This window comes from Ranitomeya variabilis, chromosome 3 (assembly GCF_051348905.1).
Source record: "Ranitomeya variabilis isolate aRanVar5 chromosome 3, aRanVar5.hap1, whole genome shotgun sequence".
In the NCBI taxonomy this organism is placed as follows: Eukaryota; Metazoa; Chordata; class Amphibia; order Anura; family Dendrobatidae; genus Ranitomeya; species Ranitomeya variabilis.
In genome coordinates this window covers 408,066,317-408,089,318 of record NC_135234.1, presented here as the reverse complement: position 1 = coordinate 408,089,318, position 23,002 = coordinate 408,066,317, and the positions used below count along the sequence as shown (strand labels likewise).

Genomic DNA, 23,002 nt, shown 5'->3' with positions numbered 1-23,002 from the left:
CTTCATATGGAACATGTCACCTTGGAAAAAGCTATTTACTTGCACATTACCAGCCAGCTCTTTAGGGCATCTATCCAAAGAGAGGTGTCAAAGCGCTGGGCATCCATACAGCCGCTGATCACAGTATAGTGAGTGTTGCAACACTGGAATCATTCTCTGTACCGCCTCTACAACTATTAGCCAGCAGCTCCAGGGGGGAAAGCAGTTCATATTCTCCTGGAAGCCGCATTTTCAGTAAGTTGGCTGAGCAGCATTGTAGTGCTATTTACCTGCAAATTAACCCTACATCTGCAGGTAAAGTTGACAGGTTCCCCTTTAACATATTATATCTACTACTAGTATGGCTTACTATCAAAGAATCTAGTTAAAAGGTATCTACTTACTATCCATTTAAAAGCAGTATTCAACAATATAAAATCCCACACATAGTAGGGCTTTGTCCCTCTTTACAAGTACACAGCACACGTTTTGGCAGAAATGCCTGCATACCATAGTATGATCATATAAAGATCTGAACATAAAACTAGTCTGAAGCTAAACTGTAGCCTGCTCTTTTCAGGAATGCGGATGTTCAGTTAGAAAGAAAAGAAAAAAAAAACTAATTGCCATCATAATTTGAGCTGAAGCGACGTTAACATCAGAAAATGAATGTAGCAAAAGATAAGCCCGATTTCTCATTCATCAGCATGAAAAGAATCTTGCATAGTTTAACTCTGCCATAATGGAAAATGTACGGGCAAAAAGGGCCAGTTTTCATCACCACTTCTCCTAATGCCATCTCTTTTACTGTCATTTATTTAATCAACCTGACTATGGGTAATAGTGTGTGACTGATTGATTCCGGCCCTATCTCAGAATTTCTCAGGATTAAGAACATTTTCAGCGGCACATAATGAGATGACCGATTAACCAATGACCAAAGTACAGCTGCTCTTTCATGTGCCATTTCAACACAAAACCTGCAGCTTGCCTTTCCCTAGGATAGTCAGAGATAATAGAAATTAACGCCAGGCGCAAGTTTTCCAGCAAGGATGACAGGTTTTATCACCTACATTCTGTATTTTTAACCCTTTCCCTGTGAAAGACGTATCTTACAAGTTTTAGCAGAGTGGCAACTCCTTAACTAAGCACGTATGAGATACATCCTGGTTACCAAGGGCCATACTAATGGCTACAAACGCGATCCTGGTTTGTTGAAAAGTGGAGATTCTAAGCTGAATGTGTGTCTGCAGCCCATGCTACAGACTCACTTTAACCTCTGATATCTGTCTTGGTCACAACTACAGCCGCAATTGTGGTCTTGTTGTAAAGTTCAGAATTGCACCTTTAAAACAACAGCCCCCAGAGGAAGACTATGCAAAACGCGCGTCGGGGCTGCATTGGACCACACACCACACAGGCAACGTTATGGGTAAGCTGGCAGGCACTTCTATATTGAATGTCCTTCAAACCTGAGCCATTTTTCTGCTTGTTGACTTTTTCTATATACTATTTTTTGTTATTTTTTTAAGCTTTTGTATTTAATAAAATGTATTTGTTTTACATGTTGTGGACTCGACCTCCATGTTTTCTGTAGGATTTATGTTATTGGGAGTATCCATTTCTATTATTTACTGGTCTTTTACGATGGCATAGGACCAGTTTTGTTAACAAGTTACTATGTTTCAGTGGACGTTTGTATTTATAACCTTTAAAACAAGCCCTAGATCATTGCTTCTGTAGCTACAGTGCAGGCAGAGCTACAATGGTTTAAAGTGCCATACTCCTTTCTGACTGCTTCCAGTGTGAAGGAGGAGGTGGTACCAGACTGGGGGAGCGGACAAGCTGCAGGGCCAGGGGCAAACTCTATGATGTGCGAATCTACTCCCGACCCTGTGTAAGAGACTATTTATCACAGTGTTTTCACCAGAAACCGGTCATAAAACACTTTGAAAAGATGCACATTTTTTACTTTGGGCATTTTTGCGCCAGCTTTGGGCACCTCAAACAAATTTGGCAAACTTCGCGGAGGACTCGGGGTGTGGTTACGCTTATATGTCAAATTCATCAACAGTGATGGTGTTTTTTATGCCAGAAATGTTACTTCAGTCCCTTAGTGAAGTAACATTTCCAGCAAGGCACATGCCAATAATAAGATGTGCCAAATTCATCAAGCCTCTTAAAAAAATGCAGTGAATTTTATTCCTGCATGGTCCTCATCAAGAATAGCATGAACAACGTTGATCTTGATGAATAGGGGTCAATGTTTTCTGTGTAACACACCAGCAAAATTAAAAGAATGCTTTTAAAAAAAAAAAAAAAAATCATAAAAAAAAAAAAAAAAAAGAAGAAAAGAAAAGATGATACCAGTTTTTCCCCTTTGAAGTTACTTATTATTGGGAAGTAAATATAAATAACACATTTGGCATTACTGCTTTGGAAATGGCATAAATTATGAAAATACCTTGTAACTTAGTTTTCCCAATGAATGTCATAGAAAACCAATTAAAAAAAAAAAAAAGGAAAAAAAAACAGAAATACTATTTGTTGGTTGCTTAACTTTAGAAGTAGACCCGAGCGGTATGTATAATCTCTGCATAAATTAAACAAATATCAATTTTATCCATTTTCTCATACAAAAAAAAAAATAATTAAATTAGTAGCATTTTGATAAGGTGCCAGGCATCTGATTTAAAAAATGATATAGCCATGGGGGTTTGAAATCTAAATTGCAAAATACAAATTTGATTTTATTTGTACATATCAAAAAATGTACATTGCAGAGAGAGGTTTCCCACGCTCACACAGCTCTGACTGCGCACATGTGAAGCAGAACGATCTCACCCAGATGTTAAGAGATGTGTGAGCGTCTCACACACGTTGTGCACACTTGGGACCGGGAGGTGGAGGAACTTTTTTATGACAACAAGAACTGCACATGCTCAGCCAGCTGATCGGCTACTGGGAGGATGGATAAAGCTTGGAGACTGAATAAGGGGGCTTGTATTTCTTTGCATGAAGTCAGAATAGCCTCCCAGAGCTGCTGTTTTGGTGTGAACTGCCTCCCACCCTCATAGATCTTTTGCTTGATAATACTCCAAAGGTTCTCTATAGGGTTGAGGTCAGGGGAAGATGGTGGCCACAGCATGAGTTTATCTCCTTTTATGCCCATAGCAGCCAATGAGTCAGAGGTATTCTTTGCAGCATGAGATGGTGCATTGTCAGCATGAAGATGATTTTGCTCCTGAAGGCACGTTTCTGCTTCTTATACCATGGAAGAAAGTTGTCAGTCAGAAACTCTATATACTTTTCAGAGGTCATTTTCACACCTTTGGGAACTTTAAAGGGCCCTACCAGCTGGTTCCCCATGATTCCAGCCCAAAACGTGACTCCTCCACCTCCTTGTTGACGTCACAGCCTTGTTGGGACATGGTGGCCATCCACCAACCATCCACTACTCCATCCATCTGAACCATCCAGGGTTGCTCGACACTCATCAGTAAACGAGATTGTTTGGAAATTAGTTTTCATGTATGTCTGGGCCCACTGCAACAGTTTCTGCTTGTGAACACTGTTTAAGGATGGCTGATTAGTAGGTTTATGCACCACAGCAAGCTTTTGAAGGATCCTACACTTTGAGGTTCGAGGGACTCCAGACACACCAGCAGCTTCAAACAACTGTTTGCTGCTTTGTAATGGTATTTTGGCAGCTGCTCTTAATCCAATGAATTTGTCTGCCAGAAACCTTCCTCATTATGCCTTTATCTGCATGAACTCTGTCTGTGCTCTGTTTCAGTCACAAATCTCTTCACAGTATGATGATCACTTTTAAGTTTTCGTTAAATATCTAATGTTTTCATACCATGTCCAAGGCATTGCACGATTGTCAGCAGCAGACAGATCCTTTTTATTTCCCATACTGCTTGAAACCTGTTGCCTGCTTAATAATGTGGAACATTATTTTAAAGTAGTTTTCCTTTAATTAGAATCACCTGGAAAACTAATTATCACGTGAGTTTAAGATTGATTTCAGTGATCCACTGAGCCCTGACACACAATACAATTCACGCGTTTATTTGAAAAACAAAACAATTAAATCTTTATGACACTTAAATCCAATTTGCATAATAATTTGGAACACAGTGTATGCCTGTTATCAACTGCTGCAAATGTAATGCAGAACTAGACAACTTCTGGCTACATCCCTGAAGAATAATCACAAAATCGTCATGACTGTGGCCTCCTATTCACTAATATTCTTAGGTTTATGTGTTGCAATCAACTTATTGAAATCCCATCAATGATTTTCTATGTGTTTCAGTGACAGCCACTTTGCAATTTTCTGAAACCAAACCTTTGTGGAGATTGGAGGGATGCTTAGATCATTATCCTGTTGGAGGTCCAATGATAGTCAGGTTTCCTTTTTTCACAAAGAAAACATGACGTTTTCTCCTTGGTTTTCCTGATACTTAATTGAATCCATCTATCCCTTCACATAAGCAGTTTATAATGACAGAGGAAGCAAAGCAACCCAAAGACATCACCGAATCACCACTATGCTTCACAGTAGGCAGGATGTTCTTTCCAGCATATGCTTCATTTTTAATTCTCAAGACATACCACATAGGCCCAAAAGGTTTCAGTTTTATTTTATCAGCCAACAGAACAGAATACCAGAACTTTTTTTACATATTATTGTGGTTTTGAGTATGTTGGACATGATTTTTCTTGGTCTTTTGGGTTAGTAGTTTATGTCTTGGAGCTGGGGTATAGTGACGTTTGGCATTTAGTGTGTGCCTTAGTGTGCAGCCTAGACCTGAGTGCCTGCTGCCACCAAAACTTTTTGCAGGCATTTGAGGGTTTTTAACCACCTGCTTCCTCAGAATTCTGATGGCAGCCAGTGATAGCTTCTGCCACTCTTCAAGTAGTGAAGCCACTGTTCCTTTAACGTTGAATGTGTGAGCTAAGTTTACAACTGTATCGCTTAGGAGATTAAATGCCTTTGCTATTTAATTTTATTCATTTCCTCATATGTGCCAAAGATCTCTTCTCATAACTTTTGATATCACTATCTTGACTTAATATTTATAACATGCAATCAAATGTCACATGTCAACATAATTGGTTGCAAGAGCTCTTTTGCAGTACCTAGCACCGCAAAGCAGCTCAATTCAATTGGCTTCATACATCAAGTCAAGTACACCTCTGTTTGCGCCTCGTCACAACTCCTACTCCATGGATAGCACATCAATATCTAGTGATCAGACAAGCACTTTAACACACAATATAAAAAGTGTTTTGGATGGTATAGGAAATTATGTGAATAGAAGCATACCCGTTAAACTCCTGCAAACGGTAAGTAACATCTAGGCTATGTGCACACGTTCAGGATTTCTTGCAGATAATTCCTGAGAAAAACCTGAACTTTTCTGCAAGAAATCTGCATGCGTTTTTGCCGCGTTTTTTTCCGGACATTCCCCAATGCATTTTATTGTGGGAAATCCGCAAAAAAACCCGCACATGCTGCGTTTTTTACCGCGATGCGTTTTTTTTCGCAGAAAAAAACCCGTCATGTGCACAAAAAATTGCGGAATTCATTCTAAATGATGGGATGCATATTGTATGCTTTTTTTTGCGGTTTTATAGCGTTTTTATAGGGAAAAACACGAAAAAAACGTGAAAAATCAGCAACGTGTGCACACAGCCTTAAAGAAACAAATAAACGATAATTTTTCTCATACAAACAGGGCGGAAAAAATGACTCATGTAGAAGATCATTCCATTATTTATGATAGGATTAAAATCCTTACCTGGAAAAGAAGGTTTAAAAACTCATTGGCAAGAGCACTTTTAACACTCCATATCTGGTAATCTTCCAGGGTAAGGTGCCCACTCTGTTAAAAAAAAAAAAAGTTCACATAAATATTGTAAAGTACTAGATTAAAAAAAAGCAGTGGGTCTAACAAAAACATTAACAGCAAAAAACTGGGCTGACTGCCATAATAAGTAATTGATAATAGTCAATAAAATGTATTTAACCTCTTGAATTTTCTCTTTTCTGAGCACTGAGCAACAAAAAAAAAATATATAGTGGATTGAAAGTGATTTACATTCATTACACCGGTATTATCAGTATAAGTATTAGCAGATGAGAATGTTATTTGTAATAGTGAACATTATTACAAATAGGTATTTATTTTTATTAATCATTATTACTAGTAGAGGTTTCTTAAATTACAACAATAGTGAGTGGATGAATCTTAAAACACATCCAAAGCAGTTTTCAAATTTTTTTGCAGCGCTGGAGTGGTGCAACTAAACTGCCCCCAGTCTTACACTTACCAGACCGGGTCTTCAGCTGTTCCTGGCACCATTCCTTTCGATCTCCAGCAGTTTGTAACCTACCAGATCGCTCCAGCGTTTGCTGGATGACCCGTAAGTTACAACTCTGTGTAAGTCTAGGAGACTTGTGACCGTTACCTCTGACTTCCAGTCGGTCAGACGTTGCGGTCACAATATGGCCCGTATGGGACCGGAGCAACGCCAAGAAGAGCTGAAGGCAGTGGCTAAGTATAGTAGTAAATAAGTATAAGACTAGAATACAATTTAAAAAACAAAACGGAATGGTGCTTTAATAAGCTTATCAAGTACACAGAGTGCAGTTTTTCCCACCATTCAAGATCTTTCATCTATTTAGCATTAAGCCAAAGAAAAACAACTGAGCAAAAAGATTCACAGAGACCTTGTCCAGGAGTCACGTGGGATCTGAAGGCCCTTAGACATTACATTACGGCTGCCCAATCAGAAGAGACACTATAATGTCACAGGTAGTAGGAGGTTCTCAATGCTCTTGCATGGCAGCCACAGACTACCAACCTGACCACTGGACAAGTGTCTCGCAAATTTTTTGGATCAACAATACTAAATGTTGAAAATTCTGGGGACATTCCCATCTTAGCCATTCAAATCTAAGATAAGCATACAATATCTGTCTATATTCAGCGACCAGGGGTAGCCAGGAATATGTTAATAGCCAAGCAGGCTCTGGACATAAGTTTCTGTAACTGCCATAGAAGTGACCGTTATTGAACCAATCATCAAGGCGAGCTATGTCATTTCTGGACTCCTGAGCTATGGAAACATTGTAGCTCAGTAGCTCCGTGTTAGGTCTCTTCTTTAAAGGGAACCTGTCACCAGGTTTTCCCCTATGAGATACGGCCACCACCTTTCAGCACTCATACAGCATACTAATATGCTATGTAAATGCCCAGGACAGGGCAGAGAAGTATGCATGCACAGGTGCGCTATGCCGGGAAACACTGTGTGGATGACATAGCACTAGTTATCCACACAAAGCACATAAGGCGGACGGCATCGAAAGAAGAAGGGAGGCGCTGGACCACGACCAGTGATGCCCCTCAGACTCGACTGCCCTCCAGGTGAGTATAATAAAAGGTGTTTTTCTTTTGTTGAAGGCTGGAGCAGGGGCATATATACAGCGTATTAAAATGCTACAGCCGCTTCTCACAAAATTAGAATATCATCAAAAAGTTAATTTATTTCAGTTATTCAATACAAAAAGTAAAACTCATATTATAGAGAGTCATTACAGAGTGATCTATTTCAAGTGTTTATTTCTGTTAATGTTGAGGATTATGGCTTACAGCCAATGAAAACCCAAAAGTCATTTTCTCAGTAAACTCGAATAATTAATAGTGATGAGCGAGTATACTCGGTACTCAAGATTTCCCTAGCAACCAGGCAACACCCACATGTACTTATGCTGGCTAGCAGCTGTAAATCATTCAGCTGCGGCGAAGAAAACTAAATCTCCGAGTACTTACAAATACTCGGAGGACACCCAAGCGTGCTAGGGAAATCTCGAGTACCGAGTATACTCGCTCATCACTACTAATAATTAACAAAAAACACCTGCAAAGGCTTCCTAAGCATTTAAAAAGGTCCCTTAGTCGGTTTCAGTAGGCGCCACAATCATGGGGAAGACTGCTGACTTGGCAGATGTCCAGAAGGCAGTCCTTGACACACTCCACAAGGACGGTAAGCCACAAAAGGTCATTGCTAAAGAAGATGGCTGTTCACAGAGTGCTGTATCCAAGCATATTAATGGAAAATTTGAGTGGAAGGAAAAAGTGTGGTAGAAAAAGGTACACAAGCAACCGGGATAATCACAGCCTTGAAAGGATTGTTAAGAAAAGGCCAAATTTGGGGGGAGATTCGCAAGGAGTGGACTGCTGCTGGAGTCATTGCTTCAAGAGCCACCACACACAGACGTATCCAGGACATGGGCTACGCATTCCTTGTGTCAAGCCACTCATGACCAATAGACAATGCCAGAAGTGTCTTACCTGGGCCAAGGAGATAAAGAACTGGACTGTTGCTCAGTGGTCCAAGGTGTTGTTTTCAGATGAAAGTAAATTTTGCATTTCATTTGGAAATCGAGGTTCCAGAGTCTGGAGAGGTACACAATCCAAGCTGCTTGAGGTCTAGTGTGAACTTTCCACAATCAGGGATGGTTTGGAGAGCCATGTCATCTGCTGGTGTAGGTCCACTGTGTTTTATCAAGACCAAAGTCAGTGTAGCCGTCAACCAGGAAATTATAGAGCGCTTCATGCTTCCCTCTGCTGACAAGCTTTTTGGAGATGCAAATTTCACTCTCCAGCAGGACTTGGCACCTGTCCACACTGCCAAAAGTACCAATATCTGGTTTTAAAACAATACCACTGTGCTTGATTGGCCAGCAAGCTCGCCTGACCTTAGATTATCTATGGGGTATTGTCAAGAGGAAGATGAGAGACACCAGACCCCACAATGCAGACAAGTTGAAGGCACCTTTCAAAGCAACCTGGGCTTCCATAACACCTCAGCAGTGCCGCAGGCAGATCGCCTCCATGCCACACCGCATTGATGCAGTAATTGATGCAAAAGGAGCCCCGACCAAGTATTGAGTGCATTTACTAAACATACATTTCAGTAGGCCAACATTTCGGATTTTAAAATTATTTTTCAAGCTGGTGCTATAAAGTATTCTAATTTACTGATAATGACTTTTAGGTTTTCATTGGCTGTAAGCAATAATCATCAACATTAACAGAACACTTGAAATAGATCACTGTTTGTGATGACTCTATAATATATGAGTTTCACTGCTTGTATGGAAGAACTGAAATAAATTAACTTTTTGTTGATATTCTAATTTAGTGAGAAGCACTTGTATATATGAGCGCTGAAAGGTGGTGGGCCGTGTCTCATATGGGGCAAACAGTGAACCTGGTGACGTGTTCCCTTTAATACTCATTCATTTCTTTGTGAGTTCCAAAAACATAGAAGCACAATCATTTTGGCTGTTTCTGTGATCCAGGCTACCAGTGTCTGCAGCATATAAACCAGCATTCTTATCTTAAATTGCGGAGTTGGGCAGACCCTTTTAAACTAATTGTATGAATTCGGGTAAAAATACAGATGTACCAAATACGGAGCAGCTTACCTTTGTTGTGTCATGAGTTTTTAATATATTGTCGATGATATCAGAAAGATTCAAGTGTAACTCCTGCAAAAAGTGAAGAATATCGGTAACCCAATGTGAGCTGTAACAGCAGCAAGCATTCAATAAAAGCATGCAAAATGGTATCAGGGGAAAGTGTAGAAATGCAGTTGCTAGACATGAGCTCTTTGGATGTGCGCTATCGTGAAGAGTTTTTGCCAGGTGTCAGTTCACCATATGATGCTACAGGCTACGGTTTAATCCTAATCTTCAAATCATTTCTTATAGTACTTTCCTAACAAGCCTCTCAGATTTAACCCCTTCTCGACACAGCAATTTTCAATCCCCCGACTTCAATATTCTGACAGTACTGACCGTCTGTTCTTGTACAAGACTAATTTGGCCAGTGTTTTTGTTTTTTTTGTTTTTTTTTTAAATAATGGTGAGGTGGAGGAGAGATTTAGTGGCTCTTAAAGGGAATCTGTCACCAGGTTTTTGCCACCCAATCATTACTTACTTGGCTGCTTAGTGTAGCTTTGACAGAATCATTGATTTATTAGCAGGACATTAACTCTAGAGGACTAGTAAAACTGCTGCCAGGTAGTCAAGCATATTCATGAGCTCTGTATAACTCACCCCATCACTGATTGGCTGCTTTCTGTGTACATTGGCTGCTTTCTGGCCTTGTACAATGTACACAGAAAGCAGCCGATCAGTGATGTGGGCAGGGTTATACAGGGATCGGCATTCAGAGAACTTTTACATCTGCAGCAGATAAAATACTGATTTTATCAAAATGACAGCAAGCAGCCCAGTAAGGGATACATCACTGGAGTCAGAGTCTCTGCCCCTACAACATTCTACTGTCAGATGGGGTAGCAAAAACCTGGTGACAGATTCCCTTTAAATGCAAAAAAAAAAGCAAATTTCTCTTAAACAATGTATTACAAAGTCTCATTAAGGTGTCTTTACACCGCGCAATGTGCAGTGTTAGTCCATCGCCAGCAACATGCTTGTCAATTATTTAATAGACTGTTTATACAAGTCAGATTTGCACTGAACAAATTGTAATAGATTATTCAGTACGCATAGGGTGCCATGGCTGTCGACAGCGCGAGTCCTGTTTACACGGGACAATGTGCTGCTAAGAACAATGTGCAGCCCAAAAGATAATTTCACCCAGGTGTCGGCAGCCTGTTTAGACTACACGATTACTACGAAACGAGCGCTCCTAGGAAGGCTTGTTCACGATAATTATGCTTTAGACTCACTTGTTCTTTTGATTTATGCAATGTGACTGCAGTGTTATTGGTTTTGACCGGACAACCCCTTTAAGACTTATCTACTGAACCTATTAGAAATACAAAATCAGTGTCTTAACTAGAAAAAAAAACTGTAATCTGATTGCTTAAGAAGTGGGCAGGTAGAAACTCAATGCCACCATTACTTCTAATAGGGTAATCTGTAATACAATATCAATAATAATATTAGATTGACTGACAGTTACAACAAAAGTGAGTGGAGCGCTTACAGGTATGGCATCAGTGCGGTTATCTTTCCAGACTTCTAGTAGTGCAAGAACCATCTCTTCCAGGTCCGTACGAGACAAAACACCATCACGGTCTATGTCAAATACCTTGAAGCAAACTATTTAAGGAAAAAAAATACATATAATGTACATGTTCCTTCACACTGGTAATTTTATATATGCTCAATATTATTCTTTTCTATCTTTTTTTTTTTTTTTTAAATCAATAGTTAAAAAAAACACACAAAAAAAACAAGAATAGATGAGGCCTTAAAAGGTTAGATTTTGGATGTGAAAATACAGTTTCTAAATTGGAGCTCCAGGGTTGAAAAAAATACTTCTTGGGAACCTTTGGCTTCCCAGTCTAAAAATGTAGAAGCCAAATGAATCTTATTACTATGTTTCTCAGAAAATAAGACAGGGTCTCATATTTTTGGGAGGCCAAGAGGTGCGCTAGGGCTTATTTTCTGGGGAGGTCTTATATTCAACGAACAATAATCTTCAAAAGAAAAATTTGTAACTAAAATTTAGATAAAATACATTTACCGTAATTGAAAAATGCTAATTAAAATGTAGAGATATCAATTAGCATGTAGATGGCAATACATAAATAAATAAGGAAAGGTATGAAAGGTGGAGTACTCATCAAATGACAAGATCTACAATTTCCAACAGGAATTCCTTTTAGAAACTGTAGGTCTTACCATTTGATTAATTATTTGACTGGCTAATTGATATATTTAAATTTAAATTTTGTTACTACATTTTGTGTTAATCATGTTACTGGTTCAGTTGCACATTTCTTATCTGATCTGCTGTTCTCATAGTGCAGAACCTTATATACCAGTCCTATAGTGGTGGGCACATGGCGTATTTGTGGTTTACAATTATTACTCTCTATGTACTTGGGCTGATTGCTAGTATTGGTTTATCCCTAAAAGAATCCTCCTGACAGTGGTTGGTTCCCACTGGTGATCGGAAAGAACGCTTGAGCTCGGGAACGGAGTGATACTGGTACCCGATCCGTGTATGAGAGCTGCAGTGAAATGCAAGCTACCCTACGGTGACACAGATCTCTGTGAGAGCGCACCCACCATCGGCACTTGCCAATTTTAATTCTTTGGGGTCTAGAGAGTGTGATTCTGCTTTCTCTTGGGGGCGTCTGCTCTCTTTGATGAATGGTCCTGCAGCATTCTGCTAGACATTTTCTTATTGAACCACAACTTGGGCTTATTTTTGAAGCAGGGCTTATATTTTAGGCATCCTCGAAAAAAAAATCATGCTGTGGCTTATTTTCAGGATAGGCCTTATTTTTGGTGAGACACGGTAGTTGCCTTATTGAAAAATCAACATACATTAATAACTATTAGCAAACAATAAAATGGCACACACAGCTCCTTTGGCTATGATATGGAGCCAAAAGGTTCAAAAACTTAAGACTTTTTTTTTTTTACAAATCATAATTTTTAGTTTAATATATATTATTTTAGAAAAATAAAATGTAAAATGTAATAAAATCAAACATACATTTCTTAAGCAGTGAAAAACAGCACCACTGACCAGATGAAAATTTCAAACCCAGCGCCATCACTTGAGACTTGTGGTTTAGCATCCTTCTCCCTCCCCCCACCACCCTCATAAGACTGCGTGTAGACTTAAGTCCTTTTAGTCTCAGCTCAGAGAGAAGATTACGTGATCATTTACTGGTCAGTGCAGATTTACTTCTTGCGCTACCAGGTCATATTACAGTATATTCTTACTCATCACAGCTGAGGTCATGAATTGTGACCTTATAAAATATACATGGATAAACACAAAAATAAAAGACAAACATATCTAAAAGAAGCTTGAGTCCTACAGTATGTTTGTTACAATTATGACTAGGGATAAGCAAATATATCCGAGTGCAATCGAATTCTACTCAAATTTAACAAAAATTTGTATTCACCAAAAAGTAGTTCTTTTGTAAGACATTTTCGTGCACATTCAACAAAATTGGGGCATTTTCTGAACCATAAAGGGTCCATCGAAAAATTAAAATAAAGCATGATGCAAACTTATACATGCCCAGATATGTTTAGTGCAACCAGTGTTGAAAAGAAGATTCGTCAATGTCAAGACGAATGACTGTGAGAAGCGGAGGGGCCGGAAAAGTGAGCGGTAAGGGGAGTACGAGGATTTTTTCACAGGAAAGATATATATCTTGGTACCGTGTTAGCCAGTGGATAGAAAAATATGTAGAACTGAAAGTCAGGTAGTAACCACTGAGGACTCTCAAATCTACAGATATTTTTTTTTTTTTTAGATCTTATGTTTATTGTTTATATGTTTATTATGCTTTCAGATCTGCAAAAATAAAAGGAACATTAAATTCATGGGTGAATAACTTGTTTAAGAATCGAGCTTGTAAGGAAAATCCACGCAAATAAGCAAATTTGAATTTTGCCTGATAAACTCCTCTCTTACGATGACACAGGAATGAGTTAATTGGTTCCCGATTTATGATTTGCTGTACCCAGCCGTAGACCGCCATCAAACACATTCTGCTTAGCATTTGTAAAGATTATACTTCATTTAGCCACAAAAAAAAAGTTTTTCAAGTCCAGCAACTCTATATTAGATTTTTTTTAAATGCAAATAACAAAACTGTGCCGACATTGCTAAAAATGCCAAGAAGCAGATACCAATATTGCTGAAAAATGTGGAATAAAAATAAGGAACATACAAATCGACATTTAGACAAGTGCTTAGTCCCAGGAAGGCAAGCTTAAAGGGAAGCTGCCAGTACAATCAACCCTATTAAGCTGTCTATATGGTCAAGTAGGTCAAAGGCAGCGGAATAAAATGATACCTTGAGATATATAATCTGATGCCTTATTGCTCCAGGGAATCTACATGTTTCTTATACATTATTGAGCTGTTAAGATCTATGGATCGGACATAGATCTCACTGTGATTCTGCCTCCAGAGCGTATTTTAACCCCTTCATGACCGGAGCTTTTTTCGGTTTTGCGTTTTTGTTTTTCGCTCCCCTTGTTCCCAGAGCCATAACTATTTTATTTTTCCATCACTATGGCCATATGTGGGCTTATTTTTTGCGGGATGGGAGTATTTTGGAACGACACCATTGGTTTTACCATGTGGTGTACTAGAAAACGGGAAAAATGCTAAAACTAACCTGCCATTATGATTCTCCAGGTCATTTTGAGTTTATAGACACCAAATATGTCTAAATTCTTTTTTATCTAAGAAGTGAAAAAAAATTCCAAACTTTGCTTAAAAAAAATAAATAAATTGCACCATATTCAGATACCTGTAGCGTCTCCATTTTTTGTGATCTCGGGTTGGGTGAGGGCTTATTTTTTGCGTGCCAAGCTGATGTTTTAATTATACCATTTTGGTGCAGATACGTTCTTTTTTACGCGCACTATTGCATTTTAATGCAATATGTTGCGGCGACAAATAAAAACATAATTCTGGCGTTTTAACTTTTTTTTTTATCGCTACGCCATTTAGCAAACAGGTTAATCTTTTCTTTTTTTATTGATAGATCGGGCAATTCTGAACTCGGCGATACCAAATATGTCTACGTTTGATTTTTTTATTGTTTTATTTTGAATGGGGCAAAAAGGGGGGTGATTTGAACATTTATATTTTTTTTTTATATTTTTAAAAACATTTTTCTTTAACTTTTGGCATGCTTCAATAGTCTTCATAGGAGACTAGAAGCTGCCATAGCCCGATCGGCTCTGCTACATAGAGGCGATGGTCAGATCGCCTCTATGTAGCTGAATTACTGACTTGCTATAAGTGCCGACCACCGGGTGGCGCTCATGGCAACCCAGCACTGACAACCATAGAGGTCTCCAGGAGACCTCTGGTTGCCATGTCGACGAACCGATGACCCCCGATCACGTGATGGGGTTCACCGATGTGCGTATTTCTGGCACGATTGCCGGAAGCGCCATTTAAATGCCGCTGTCAATTAGTTAGCGGCATCTAACTAGTTAATAGCCGCGGGTGGATCACGATTCCACCCGCAGCTATTGGGCACATGTCCGCTGTTCAAAACAGCTGACATGTCCCGGAAAAGATGTGGGCTCACCGCCAGAGCTCACATCTAAGGGGGGGGATACCGACTTCGGCGTACTATTACACCTGATGTCGGTAAGGGGTTAAATGAAAGGGGGCATTACCAGTGTGAGACATGTAATGACTGACAGTCTTCTATCCTGACTTACATGTCCGACACAAGTATCTCATCTCCCATTTACAATCTCTGGGTTAGATCCTCAGGGAGATCTGTGCTTGGCCCATAGATAAAACACAGCTCATTTATAAGGAAAAAATGGATTTCTCTGGAATAAGACATCGTATCGCAGATCTCAAGATGACATTTTATTCAGCTTTCAATGACCTGCATGCCCATCAAAACAGCTTAAATGGATTGATCCCACTGACAGATTCCCTTTAACAAGTACACATTTCACAGCCCATGTGTAGCCCACAATTTCCCGACCAACCGTGGGTCTTCTAACCCAAACTAACAGCCTCTTAGGCATATAAGAAACTGTTAGTATGGGTCAGGGCACCCATGGTTGATCCGCAAATTGCAATTTGTACATGGACCATGAAATGCCAATGCATGAAGATGGCCACATACATATAATCAATTGCTTTGGGCAATAACCACAACAGGCCACGGTCATTATCAGTTTGGCCAGAAACAAGAATTCTCTCTCTATAAAAAGCAAAATGATACTTACATTTTTGTCGCTCAGCTAGTGGTCCTCTGCAGCAGGCAGATAAGCCACAAGATATTTCCTTGAAGTCTATGTGGTTGTCACGGTTTTCATCAAAAGCATTAAACAACCCTTAAATAAGAAAAGAAAAGGTCTTAATCTGGACTAGACTTGTTCTTGTAAGATTCTAACAATTAACTATGTGTAATTAGCCTCAAAACTAACTATGCCTATAATACTAAGCCAAAAAATTAGTAAAGAATAACATTTTATACAATAAATGGCTAACCAACTAAAACATTCAAATGTTCTATAATATATTAAAGACTGAAATTGAAGTAAGAGAAAGTAATCAATTTTAACAGAAGTCTTTTCACATATTAGTATTTGTGTACCAAAATCAGGAGTGGATACTACAAAGAGAAAAACTGTAATAGAAACATTCACACCTTCCATTGCATATTGCATCCAATCCTGTTATTGGCTTACAAATACTGATGGAACACTGACCAAAAATACGGACCTGAGAAAGTTGTATACGTCAAAGAGAAAAAAAAAAGACTACGGGTACAGTGGGAGAAATAATTATTTGATCCCTTGCTGATTTTGTAAGTTTGCCCACTGACAAAGACATGAACAGTCTATAATTTTAAGGGTAGGTTAATTTTAACATTGAGAAATAGAATATCAAAAATAAAATCCAGAAAATCACATTGTATAAAATATAGAAATTAATTTGCATTTTGCAGTGAGAAATAAGTATTTGATCCCCTACCAACCATTAAGAGTTCTGGCTCCTACACACCAGTTTGACGCTCCTAATCAACTCATTACCTGCATTAAAGACAGCTGTCTTACATAGTCACCTTTATAAAAGACTCCTGTCCACAGACTCAATTAGTCAGACTCTAACCTCTACAACATGGGCAAGACCAAAGAGCATTATAAGGATGTCAGTGACAAGATCATAGACCTGAACAAAGCTGGAATGGGCTGCAAAACCATAAGAAAGACCCTGTGTGAGAAGGAGACGACTGCAATAGTAAGAAAATGGAAGAAATACAAAATGACTGTCAATCGACATCGATCTGGGTCATCATGCAAAATCTCACCTCGTGGGGTTATCCATGACCATGAGGAAGGTGAGAGATCAACCTAAAACTACACAGGGGGGATCTTGTTAATGATCACAAGGCAGCTGGGACCACAGTCACCAAGAAAACCATTGGTAACACATTACGCCGTAAAGGTTTAAAATCCTGCAGTGCCCGCAAGGTCCCCCTGCTCAAGAAGGCACATGTGCAGGCCCGTCTGAAGTTTGCCAAAGAACACCTGGATGATTCTGTGAGTGATTGGAAGAAGGTGCTGTGGTCAGATAAGACAAAAATTGAGCTCTTCAGCATTAACTCAACTCGCCCTGTTTGGAGGAAGTTAAATGCTGCCTATGACCCAAAGAACACCATCCCCACTGTCAAGCATGGAGGTGGAAACATTAGGTTTTGGGTGTGTTTCTCTGCTAAAGGCACAGGACTACTTCACCACATCAATGAGAGAATGGATGGAGCCATGTACCGCAAAATCCTGAGTGACAACCTCCTTCCCTCCGCCAGGACATTAAAAATGGGTCGTGGCTGGATCTTCCAGAAAGACAATGACCCAAAACATACAGCCAAGGCAACAAAGGAGTGGCTCAAAAAGAAGCACATTAAGGTCATGGCGTGGCCTAGCCAGTCTCCAGAGCTTAATCCCATAGAAAACTTATGGAGGGAGTTGAAGCTCCGAGTTGCCAAGTGACAGGCTCAAAATCTTAATGATTTAGAGATGATCTGCAAAGAGGGGTGGACCAAAATTCCTCCTGACATGTGCGCAAACCTCATTATAGACTACAAAAAAATGTCTGACTGCAGTGCTTGCCAACAAGGGTTTTGCCACTAAGTATTAAGTCTTGTTTGCCAGAGGGATCAAATACTTATTTCTCATTGCAGAATGCAAATAAATTTATATAATTTACACCATGTGATTTTCTGGATTTTATTTTTGATATTCTATCTCTCAATGCTAAAATTACGGAAACCTACCCTTACAATTTATAGACTGTTCATGTCTTTGTCAGTGGGCAAACATACAAAATCAGCAAGGTATCAAATAGTTATTTCCCCTACTGTGAGAACATAGCGTTTTTTCTGACATCTTTTTTTAATATCTTTTCTGGTGGCTTTGTCGTCAGCGGTTTTTTTTTATTCTATATATAAAATAGTGGTGACTTCCATTGGGGAAAAATTGTCCAAAGAGTTGTGCTTGTATGAGACGCAATCTACAAAACCGTAGGCATATATATTCAGAAACAACAAACTAGGTAGAATAGACATATATGGTCTTTAACAATATTAAAAACTATTGAGATAAGTGTACTTATATAGGATATCCGGGACTTTAAAAAAAAAAAAATGTGCCTAAGCACTAACAGGCATGTAGTTGTCAACAGAGGCAACTACCTGTCTATTGTACCCAGCGCCGGTCATTGACTGCTCCTGCCGTATATTGAGCTGCTCCGTGTCAACAGAGCAGCAATTTCTCATCTTGTTGACAGGGCGAGACTACTGGCATCATGCTGATTGACAGCTTGCTTCCCCCAAATTAGACAGCGGAGAGCATGCTGTCAATCAGTATGACACCAGTAGTCCAGTACTTTCAACAGGAAAAGAAATGAGCACTCTGTTGACGTGACATCAGCAAAAGTCTACGACTGCTTCGAGCCAGCTCAGCGCCGGGCACAATGGACAGGTAGGTAGCAGCTACCTGTCTGTTGGTGGTGCTTAGGCAGTTTTTTTTTTTTTTTTTTTTTTAAGTCCTGGATATCTAGGTTTACAAGGGAGTTCATAAAGTCATTATATGTTCTATTAGTAATCAGGTTACATTATATGTGTCTATTACCTTCACTCAAGGACTGATGAATTGGTGGGGAAATCAAAGGAACAAACGTTTCCAGGTCAAAGCGTCCTGTCCTTGACTGAGCCTTTAACAGCCAATATCTTTTCTCCAGGTCAATGATGTCAGATTCTTCCACTATTAATGAAATGCATAAAAGAGCATGTTAACATCCTTATCTGTACTAGTAATTTACATACTCATGGATATAAAAATGCAGATTCATAGAAAAGTATGTATTTCTCCAGTCTTCCTGTAAGAACATACTAGTAAACGCCTAATGCATAATCAATACACACTAGTAAAGGCTTAAAAATACCGTAAATACATTGAGAGTACATAAACCAGTATAACAAAACACATCCTAAAAATGTTTTTCTTTTATAACAAAAATATTTTGGCATAAAAAGTAAGAAAAAAAAAAGTATAATTTTCACTGCAAGTATAAAATACAATAAAGCTGACACTTATGATATTAAATGTCAACTTGACATCAAAATAAAATGGTTAGAGGTTATCAAATGTCGAGAAAATTGATGTAAAAGTGTTGTCAGAAAAATATATTGTACTTTATACCTTGTGCCTCCTGTCAGTAATCTCAAATGAAGGACACTGCAGTCAAACTTTTCCTCTCAAAAAAGGCTGACAACAGTGACATTGCTGCCAACATCTAAACAAAATATCCAAGGACACAATTTTGCTGGCAAAGTGCACCAAAGCTAGTCAGAGTGTTATCTAGGCACAGAACTGATGCACTACACATACCATCATGGGGCACAAAGTAAGAATGGATGCTTAAGAGCCGTAAATATGCGGCTTATACAAATATGGTAAAACCAGAGACAGATAACATATTTCCATACACTATGCAAGAAGTCAAACAAAATCTTTAACGAAAAATAAAATTAATAGGTCATCTTTTTATGCTAACTGCGAAACCATCATCAGACCTATTGCTAAAATCAGCCTTTGAAGTTAAAGAGGACTTTTCACCAAATTTTCACATGTTGAACTGAACGAACGATGTAACAGTGGCAAGCTGAGCAGAATAAAGCTTAATTTCTTGTTTCATTTTGCCCCTCCATTACAGAGATATTAGCAATCAAAGTATTTGGCACCTAAGCAGTTAATATATTCTATGTCCAAGAAGGCATTACCAGAGAGATTTCACTGGGGGTGTGTACTCTGTCTGATGCTGACCAATCATAAGCAGGCAGCAACATACTGGGGAAAGAAAAACACGCCCCCACAAGAGAACTGACAGTCTGCTCTCCACACTGCAGTGTGATGACTTCAAACATTTATCCACTTAGGCTACGTTCACATTTGCGTTGTTGGACGCAGCGTCGGCGACACGATGCAACCAACAATGCATGTACACAACGCAGCGTTTTGCGATGCATGCGTTGTCATAAGATCCTACAGATCTGTACTTTCGGCGCAGGGAAAACGCTACAAGTAGCGTCCCCTGCGCCCTGTCTTGTGCATCTATATGACGCATGCGTCGTAAAACGCAGTACAACGCATACCGGCGCATGTCCATGCTCCCCCCATGTTAAAGATAGGGGCGCATGACGCATGCGTCGGTATGCGTCGACGACGCTGCGCCCAACAACGCAAATGTGAACGTAGCCAAAGGGGACTACAAACTACAGATTTAAAAAATTAAATAAAAAAATATATATATGAAAAAAATGTAAAAATAAAAAATACAAACGTATTTTCACCACAGCCATCAAAATACTAAGGAGATTGGCAATTGCGTTAATGAGAAAAAAAGAAAAATCAAAAACGCCAACATTTTGTCTTTCGCCAGTTGCAACATTGCAATTTGGCATCTATCCCAAAATGGTACCGTATATACTCGAGTATAAGCCGAGATTTTCAGCCCAAATTTTTGGGCTGAAAGTGCCCCTCTCGGCTTATACTCGAGTCACGGTCGGCGGTGGGGTCGGCGGGTGCGGGGGAGAGGGCGCTGAGGCATACTTACCTAGTCCCGGCGATCCTGGCGCTCCCCCTGCCTGTCACACTGTCTCCGGGTGCCGCAGCTCTTCCCCTGTACAGCGGTCACGTGGGACCGCTCATTAGAGAAATGATTATGGACTCCACTCCCATAGGGGCGGAGCAGCCTATTCATTTCTCTAATCAGTGGTGCCGGTGACCGCTGACAGAGGAAGAGCTACGGCACCCGAAGACAGTGTGACAGGCAGGGGGAGCGCCAGGAGCGCCGGGACTAGGTGAGTATTTTATATTCACCTGTCCACGTTCCACCCGCCGGGCGCCGCTCTGTCTTCGCGTCCTCTTGTTCTGACTGTTCAGGTCAGAGGGCACGATGACGCACATAGTGTGCACGCCGCTCTCTGCCCGATCAGTCAGTGCGGAGAGACGCCGGGACGGGACGCTGAGGAGCTGCAAGCAACAGAGGTGAGTATGTGTTTTGTTTTTTTTATTGCAGCAGCAGCGTTATATATGGCACAGATTTATGTGGAGTATCTATGGGGCAACGGTGCAGAGCACTATATATGGCACAGATTTATATGGCACATCTATGGGGCAACAATGAACAGTGCAGAGCATATATGGCACTGCTTTATATGGAGCATCTATGGGGCCATAATGAACAGTGCAGAGCATTGTATATGGGGCATCTATGGGGCCATAATGAATGGTGCAGAGCATTCTATATGGCACAGCTTTATAAGGAGCATCTATGGGGCCATAATGAACGCTGCAGAGCATTCTATATGGCACAGCTATATATGGAGCATCTATGGGGCAATAATCAACGGTATGGAGCATTATATATGGCACAGCTTTATATGGAACCTCCTTTGGGGCAATAATGAACGGTATGGAGCATCTATTTTTATTTTTGAAATTCACCGGTAGCTGCTGTATTTTCCACCCTAGGCTTATACTCGAGTCAATAAGTTTTCCCAGTTTTTTGTGGCAAAATTAGGGGGGTCGGCTTATATTCGGGTCGGCTTATACTCGAGTACATACGGTATATATAAAAAAATCTCAGGGTGCAAAATATCAAGCAGTCAGCCTCAGCGACCGAAAAATGAAACACTTATGGGTCTTGGAAAATAGTGATACAAGCAATTTTTTTAATTTTTTTTTTTTTTTACAAATGCCGTAAATTTGCCAGTGCTTGGTCATATCATGTAAAGAAATACTGTAGGTGAAAATAGCCAACCTATCTGTTATTCTATAAATTTGTAGAAATGCATTAAATCTAATACATCACAACAAAAAAAGAAAGAAAATTATCTGATTAGGATCGGCATACAAGTGAGTTCTTACAGACTCATTAAACAGATGTGAATAAAAAAAAAAAAAAAAAGTGGCACTCCCCAATTGCAATAAAACTTGCCCGTTTATTAATATGCACGACAAACAGCCCCTCGGAAAGCAGAGGGCAGGTAGGCAGGGTTACAGAGGATGGCCATTTCATGAAATGGTCAACTGTGAGGACACCCAATGGCCTTATTTGCAATGCTGCCTCTCCGTCTTGTGAAGCGCTCTGAGGGTACCGTCACACAGTGCCATTTTCATCGCTACGACGGCACGATTCGTGACGTTGCAGCGTCGTATAAGTATCGCTCCAGCGTCGTAGACTGCGGTCACACGTTGCAATACACGGCGCTGGAGCGATAATTTCATGACGTATTTGCGATGTAGAAGCCGTTGGTTACTGTGCGCACATCGTATACAACCTGTGTCACACGATGCAATCATGCCGCCACAGCGGGACACTAGACGACGAAAGAAAGTTTCAAACGATCTGCTACGACGTACGATTCTCAGCGGGGATCCGGATCGCAGTAGCGTGTCAGACACAGCGATATCGTAACGATATCGCTAGAACGTCACGAATCGTGCCGTCGTAGCGATGAAAATGGCACTGTGTGACGGTACCCTTAGTCCTGCATGTTAATAATGTGATATGTTTTCTCAGCTGGCGAGTGCCACTCTTTTCACACCTTTACTGGAGATTAAATCCAATCCATGTTTAATTCACCAGGTAATTTACCTTAATCCTACATACAATTGTAATTCCAAGTCATGAGAAGATTCGGCATGTTTGTTGCAGCCACACAGTAGTCAGTTTGCTACTCAAAACCATAGGATAGATTACGTATAGTATGCTTCTACGAGTCATTAAAGGGAATCAGTCAGCAGGGTTTTGCTATGCAATCTGTGAGCATGATATAGGGGAAGAGATCCCCTGATTCCAACAAAGTATCACTTACTGGACTGCGTGGTACAGTTTTGATGGAATCCTTGGGCCTGATTCATCAAAGCCTTTACGCAAGAATA

The 23,002-nt window shown here is 39.9% G+C and overlaps 1 protein-coding gene and 1 non-coding gene across 3 annotated transcripts in view; both read right to left on the bottom strand.

Annotated features, from left to right (window-relative positions):
* Positions 1–23,002, bottom strand: part of USP32 (ubiquitin specific peptidase 32) — a 278,060-nt gene that overhangs the window by 141,752 nt on the left and 113,306 nt on the right. For both annotated transcript variants that reach the window (XM_077296233.1, XM_077296234.1), the window contains exons 6-10: positions 18,686–18,817; positions 15,776–15,883; positions 11,013–11,128; positions 9,485–9,547; positions 5,790–5,873 (exon numbers count right to left, since the gene is read on the bottom strand). In XM_077296233.1, coding sequence (XP_077152348.1) covers positions 5,790–5,873; positions 9,485–9,547; positions 11,013–11,128; positions 15,776–15,883; positions 18,686–18,817 — 503 coding nt within the window. The remainder of the gene's footprint in view (positions 1–5,789; positions 5,874–9,484; positions 9,548–11,012; positions 11,129–15,775; positions 15,884–18,685; positions 18,818–23,002) is intronic.
* LOC143818659 (Z30 small nucleolar RNA) lies at positions 12,682–12,780 on the bottom strand. The gene has a single exon (XR_013224653.1). It is a non-coding gene; the product is annotated as a Z30 small nucleolar RNA (small nucleolar RNA).